At 37.9% G+C, this 6,952-nt stretch overlaps 1 protein-coding gene across 1 annotated transcript; it reads right to left on the bottom strand.

The window, feature by feature from the left end:
- Nucleotides 1-891: 891 nt before the first annotated feature.
- Nucleotides 892-5,016, bottom strand: LOC131149035 (glutamate receptor 2.1-like). Its single transcript, XM_058099077.1, has 5 exons — nt 4,791-5,016; nt 3,392-4,632; nt 2,745-3,057; nt 2,247-2,644; nt 892-1,593 (listed from the first exon to the last, which is right to left on the bottom strand). The coding sequence occupies exons 1-5, from the start codon at nt 5,014-5,016 to the stop codon at nt 1,162-1,164; spliced, it is 2,610 nt and encodes an 869-aa protein (XP_057955060.1). The 3' UTR covers nt 892-1,161.
- Between the last annotated feature and the right edge of the window lie 1,936 nt (nt 5,017-6,952).

Below are 6,952 nucleotides of genomic sequence, written 5' to 3'. Positions count from 1 at the left end.
GATTCACTTAGTTTTAGGGGAAGAAGAATAATAAAAAAGGGACTCAGAACAAAATCAAGAGAGAGGCTTACCGGCTAGCCTCACCCTAGAAGAAGGCAAAGGCTGGTGAGAAGTCCTTATGACGCAAGAAGAGGCCTTAGGTGCATGAAGACAACCCACCTCGATCCTAAAAGAGTTAATTCAATGAAGAACAATACTTTCTATTCATAATTATTGATAATGAGGGCATCCACTCAAAGAGTTTTTTCCTTGTTGGACTAGGACAATCTCAATGTTATGTTTGTAGAGGCTCTTTGGTCTTATCTTTTTTCACTGAGTATTTGAAGTGAATATAGTCTTTGTCTTTCTGGTTTTGATGTATACTAATTCAAAACTTTGAATGAATAACAACTAGTTTTACCAAATGACACCTCTCTCTCTCTCTCTCTCTCTCTCTCTCTCTCTCACACACACACACACACACAGTCATTTTGCTGATTTTTTGTTTTAAAAAAAACTCATGCTTATTTTGTTGTTTAAAGAAACAAAAGAAACAATGTGCATGGCATCACTAAACAATTGGGTCATAACAAAAGTAACTTGTTTTTAAAAAGACCATTCGCTTATTATTAGAAAGTCTTGGTCTTTCTTTGCAAAAAGTAGGTTTTTAAAATTTTACTCCTCATAATCTTCATTTTGCTGGTTAATTTCCAACAAAAAATGGACTATGCTAAATAAAAAAAAAATGATTTGATGATTTAGGACAAAAAATAAATACTAATTTGCTTTGGAGCCAAAATCTGACTGTTCCAGTGGTCCTGTTTACAAGGCGATTAGGTTACCTTTAGTTGCTCTTAAATTAAAGGGTCCAAACCATTTGCAACCTATTTTTCTCTTGCATCTATGTAGGTATAAGTAAAAACACCGTTTAAATATATTATGTAATAATGCTATACAAACTTTAAAATTACCTCTACCATTTATGTTTTTGACATGGGTTCTGAATTCTCTACACAGGAAATTTTAAAAAAATCCCATGTGAGAGAATGTGAATTTGAAGTAAAAAATTTGAAGTATAAACCGCTTGTTCCGTCTACTATAATCTGAACATGTACTATGTCATTCAATGAACCATCAGTCCTGATTCTGCCTAGCTCAATCCAAGGCCAAGGCCCAGACCATCTATCGGCCGGGCTGTTCAAACTCCGGTTGCCCCGGACCGGAGTCTACTGGGCCTTGAGCAAGTCCTCCATGGTTTTCTGCATCACTGACTTTTCTAGAGAACAGCTTCCTTCCATTCTCCCGGTGTGTGAGTAGCATTGCAGCTGCAGTTTCCCAAATCCTTCTGTGTCCATGCAGAGAATTGTTTTGTGTTTTCTTGCCATGAAAGACATAGACCAGCAGAGCCAATGTTGATGTTCCCCCTGTTATGATGAAGAGTACCCAGAAGCTGTTGGGGCTGAGGCTAGGATGTTGGTCCTCCCATTCCTCCTCTTCGACGCACGTCTGTGATCCCATCAAGCTGTTCTCCATTTCTTTGAGCTTTCCAATTTCCGAGAGGTTCAAAATCGCTTTGGAGATGTCGGGAAGCAGAGGAGACCCCTTTTGAAATGCCTGAGCCCCAATATATATGTACAAGACTGTCATGTACTTAATTTTGTTGTAGTCATTGGTCCAGGCCTTTTGCTCACCACAAGATGTGCAGCTTAGTTCTATTTTCATCTTGTCAAAACAATGCCAACTAGATAGCACAACCATGTTGTTAAAACAATTTTGCATTGTTTTTATTGGGTCAAAGAAATTTTATTATGTTAGTTCTAGGTGAATCAACTTGAAAGCATATTCAACTAGGTTGGCAATTCAAAACATGGCTCAACTGCAATACCCATGCCAATGCCACATTTAGTTTCCCAACCAATAGCCAACGGTAGGATCCAACCCAATTGAATCCAGACTTCCGTTTTTGCTCTAGCTCAGCCTACAAAGCTTACCCTATGCTTGGATAGGTCTTAGATTTGGATTTGAATTAGATTTGAATAAGATATAATATAAAATTATATAGAAATTTGTCCAAATCCACTCAAATCCAATTTTGAAGTCCAAAATCCATGCTCCTTAATGCAACTTCAGTGAAAACCCAATTTAGGTCAAATTTGCTTCGTTTGTTCTCAGTTTATAATAGAGCAAACACAACCCTTTAGAAAGCAAACGAGTAATTAACTAGAGGAGAGAGAGAGAGAGAGAGAGAGAGAGAGAGGGGATCTTACAAATCCAAATCCTCCAATTTGATATGTTGGGCCAGCAACACCGAAACCCTTGCAGTGTCTTGCAAGGAAAACTTTTGACAATGAAGCTTCAATGAAAAGAGCCCCTATCTCTTTGCGTCTTAGGGCTTTGGCATATTCATCTGGTTTACTGAAATTCTTGATGTTTTCATGTCGAAAACCTATGACCCCCTCCAAGTACCTTTTAATAAAGGATACCCCACTGCACCCAACAGCCACATTGTTATTCTTTAGTACCTCAACATTGTCCACGGTGGGTTGTAGCGATTGGACGGTGAGCATGGTGGTGAGGCTAGCTGTGTAACTTTGAGTGATGACTAATGCCACAAACAGCCATACCACCATTACTATCCGGGATAAATTGCTATGTAGCTTCTCCCCTGTGCTCAATAATGACCAACCAAACATGAGATGTGTAATTTCAGTGAATTAGCCTTTCTTTCAATTATAAAAATGAATAGATGTGATGATTTTAATTACCTTTTATAGGGAGGAGTGTTTGGAAGGCTAACCAAAGCAAGGTCCCCACTCGATTTAGGATGGAACCTTCAAGTTCGAGGCAGTTATTTCGTTCGATCAACCAAAAAACAAAGCTATTGTAGAGAGTGATCAAAAGGGTTGAAATCCACATGGCTTTTGTGAAGGGCTTTATGAAAAGCCATGCACTATTAGATGTTTGTGCATGCACAGGTACTATCATCACCAATCCTGTCCGAGTGTAGGGCTGTGTGAAGTCTACAAGCTGGCTTCGGTTGGCAGTTATCGCCACATCACCAACTGCTGCATCGAACTTCTGCTTACATTCATTAATTATAAGATTATTACTAGTTCTCTGAGAAAGAAAATTAGCTTGCTCTATATAATTAACCTGCAGAAGAAAGGAATATCTGCTCAAGCTAGATATAAACCTTGCCATGTGGAACTGAAACCCACAAGACTTTTAGGCCCAGTTTTTGCCTTCAATGTCACTCATCATTTAAGCAATGAAAATACTGCCATGGTGTAAAAATGGCTGACCAACCAATTCATATTGGCTTTGTGGTTTAGCGATCCATATGGATAAGGATATTCTTCAACTTTCAACAAGTAAAATGATGATAATAGAAGAAAAACAAAGTTGCCTTTACCTTTAGATAAACTTGATCCACTAATGCGTCATATGTGCCATTGAAGCCAATTAAGTCATATGACAAATAAAATGGCAAGTCTTCTGTGATTGCCTTGAAAAGATCCATTGAAAAACCAGAGAAGGAAGCTTTATTTCCGGATTGGTATTCCACATTCAATAAATAGTTGAATACAGATGATGTGGGAACTCCAATCTTAAGTGGGTCGGATGCTGGTGGACGAGTCCATCCTTCTGGAACAGACCAAGGTCCCCCAGGCCAAATCACCTGCCCTAAACTCTTCATAGAAGTGTTGTAAGTAGTACTCTCATCTATGGTCTCTGAGAAACCCAAGTTGTATGTCCAAAACCCTAGTTCTCTATAACTCTTCCCCACCACATTAATGATTTGAAATATCTGCATCGGAGCTAGTTTCCCATCGGTAAATTGAATCTTTCCTGTCAAGCCAGAGAACTCACTTTCTAGGATTTTCTTTAGTAGCCGTTGACCTCCTATACCACCTTCCCTTATTGCCATAGCCACTGTCCATGCAGCATTATATGCCTGCAATGCAAAAATTCCTGGTTCATAGCTTCCTTCTTCAGGGTGTTTTAGTCTAAACCTTTCGTGAAATCTAGAGTAGAAATCCCTGTAACAAGGCATGGTTTCCGGAATATAACGCTTGACTCCTAGGATGCCTTGCATTGAAGAAATGGTGGAGGCATTGACAGAATGGATAAGACTTGTGATTGTGTCTGTAGTAATCCATACATAATCCTTCCCAATCATCTTCATTTTCTTAGCTGTTTTGAATAGATGATTAGCCAATGCCAAAGATGAATATTGAACCACGAAGACTCTACATTGCCTCCTTTTGAGGCTCTTGAGCTCTTTGGATAATGAAGAAGCAAAAGGCAGAAGGGGAACAATGTGACTTACTTCTGCACCAGCTTCTCGTAAGGCAGCAGGGAGATGAGGGATGACTCTTGTGGAAGCTGAACCTATGTCCTCATATATTATAGTGACTCGGTGCCACCCCCAAGACTGAATAATTGCAGCCACAGCTTCCATTTGTGCGTAATTATCGGGCGAGGCTTGAAGGAGGAAGGGCCATTTCTCTGTTGCCCATGGTGGAATTTCTTCCCCAAAAGAGAGTACTGGGATTTGAGCTTGGCTGCCTATCTCAGCAACCAAAGATATTTCTCCCCATGCTTGTGGCCCTATGATTGCTTGCACTTGCCGCTCATTGATAAGATCTATGGCTGCACATTAAGACAATGTGGTAATTATATTTGCAAGTCATCTCCTATTCTCAGTGAAGAAAACATTTCTACACAAAGAGAAGTAGAAGAGCTGACATTTGCCAGACAACATTTCTACCAAAACAGTAACAAAGAGTGGTACAAGAGCTGACATTTACCAGAAAGCGCTGCTCGAAGGGGTTCCTTTCCAGAGTCTTTAATGTGCAGGACCAAGCTCTCGTTATTTTTGCAGGTAAAATCATCTATTGCCATCTCCATTGCCACTTTCTCTTCTTTGCCGATGTGAGAACTTTCATCCACAATAGCACCAATGATGCCCTTCACCGTACCAGTGCCTAATTCACCAGTACTCGCTTCTTGTGAAGATAATAAAACCAAGGCCATGAAAGAGGAGAAAAGAAAGGGAAATGAATTCATTTTCCACAGATACAGGAGCTGCTAGCACTAGGCGGAGTTATAATTAATTCAAGGGGTATTCCCCCTTTAATACTTCCATTAGGTTATTCACATACAAAAATCTCTGCATTCCAAGGCTAGAAAGTTGAATTCCATTTTCTTTGATCATAGTCTCCCTTGAATGGGTACATTCAATTTCTTTGATCATAGTCTCCTTTGAATGGGTACTTTCGATTTAACATCTATGCAGCTTTCTTGCTGCCTTCCTCTTTCGTTTTTGTTCTTACTTCATTTATGGGTAGAATTAACCAAGCAACTCTGAAAGTTCCATTTGGAGTTTCCTTCAACCCTTCAAGGATGGTTCGAAAGTATTGGACTTTTCAAACCAGGAAACAATGCTGCAACCCAAGTTTATTATCTTCTTTTTTCATTGACAGCTTGTGTAAAAAACATATATGATCAGTGAATTCAAATTAATATACCGAGAATTTACTCATATTCTGTTTGAATTTTTAAATAGCGGTTCATGGCAATTGACAACACTAGGTCTGGCATAAAGAAGCATCTGGTCAAGTTGAGGTTCAAGTCTTTGATGATTTGATCAATTACAAAACTCTGACTGGAATTACTATTGATTTTCTTATGTCCTCAAAAAATAAATATCATTTAAGTTTGTAGTAGACTCATTATATACACCCTTCAAAATAAATTTTAAAAAAAAAATTTGAAAAAAAAAATTACGAGGAGGGGGGGGGGGGGGGGGGGTGAAACCCCTTATCAAAATCAAAGGTCCCTGAAAATTGGAATTGGAATTTTAAACGACAATTTTAAGGGTATTCTGAAATCTTACGGAAATCTGTTCCCCATGTTTGGAAAACAACACAACCATTTTCAGGAATGTGTGGGCAGTGTTGAATCTGATTTTGATGGGCCTTTCCTGGTCTCACTATGGTTCATGCTTCATACGAATCATACCACATATCAATAGGGTACGTTCTTGACGAGAGAAAGTGGAAAATAATTTTTTTCGTGTAAGATTTGGAATCCATCAAATATTTTTAAAATGTTTGATCCCATTAAATAATTTAAGATGTGTTATACATTATACAGAAAATAAATTAAAAAAATTAAATAAGACGAGACAAAGATTTTATGTGGTTCAGATATACTTACTCTACGGACGGATTGGATCAAAGTTTCATTATTTTGGTAGAAATTATAATATGATATGGATATGTTCTTTTACAAAATATTTTTCCTTATTTCTTTTATATCTCTCCTCTTTCTTTTTACTTTTATCTTTCTCTCTTCTTCTTTTCCTACTCTTCCCTTTTTTTTTCATACTCCATTGGCTATGTAGGAGGAGGTATTTATAACCTTCACAAGTTAGCTAATGCTAACTTTATTAGTGCAAATATATGGGATAGATTCACATAGGGATATAATTAGTGCAGACACATGGGGTAGGTTCATAGGGACATGAAGAAGTGCAGATATATAGGGCAGATTCATAAGGACATGAATTAGTGCAGATATATGGAGCAGGTTCATAGTTGACATGGGAGGCATCCACCTATATTTCATAATACTTCCTCTTGAATGATAGACATATATTAACTCCTTTTACTAAGATCTTTAAGATGCCTCGTTTTTGTAAGATGAATCAATTTCTTGAATATTGTAGGAGATAGCTTTGGTGAATAAATCTACTAGATTATCACTTGATTGGATCTGCCGAACATTTATATCATCATTCTTTTGGAGTTCATGTGTATAGAAGAATTTTGGAGAGATATGTTTTGTTTTGTCACCCTTTATGTATCCTCCTCTTAGTTAAGTTATATATGCAGCATTGTCTTCATGTAAAATGGAATATCCTTGATTGATTGAAAACCACAATTTGTTTGGATATGAGAAATCATTG

Source organism: Malania oleifera, chromosome 1 (genome assembly GCF_029873635.1).
Source record: "Malania oleifera isolate guangnan ecotype guangnan chromosome 1, ASM2987363v1, whole genome shotgun sequence".
Lineage (NCBI taxonomy): Eukaryota > Viridiplantae > Streptophyta > Magnoliopsida > Santalales > Ximeniaceae > Malania > Malania oleifera.
Note: the sequence above shows the minus strand (reverse complement) of the source record. Positions and strands in the feature narration are given on the sequence as shown.

Coding starts and splice junctions, on each gene's coding strand:
- LOC131149035 (XM_058099077.1), bottom strand. CDS start 5,016: ATGGCCTTGGTTTTATTATCTTCACAAGAAGCGAGTACTGGTGAATTA. Junction 3,058..3,391: donor TGGATCAAGTTTATCTAAAG/GTAAAGGCAACT, acceptor GAATGTAAGCAG/AAGTTCGATGCAGCAGTTGG. Junction 1,594..2,246: donor AAATTGGAGGATTTGGATTT/GTAAGATCCCCT, acceptor ATTGGGGCTCAG/GCATTTCAAAAGGGGTCTCC.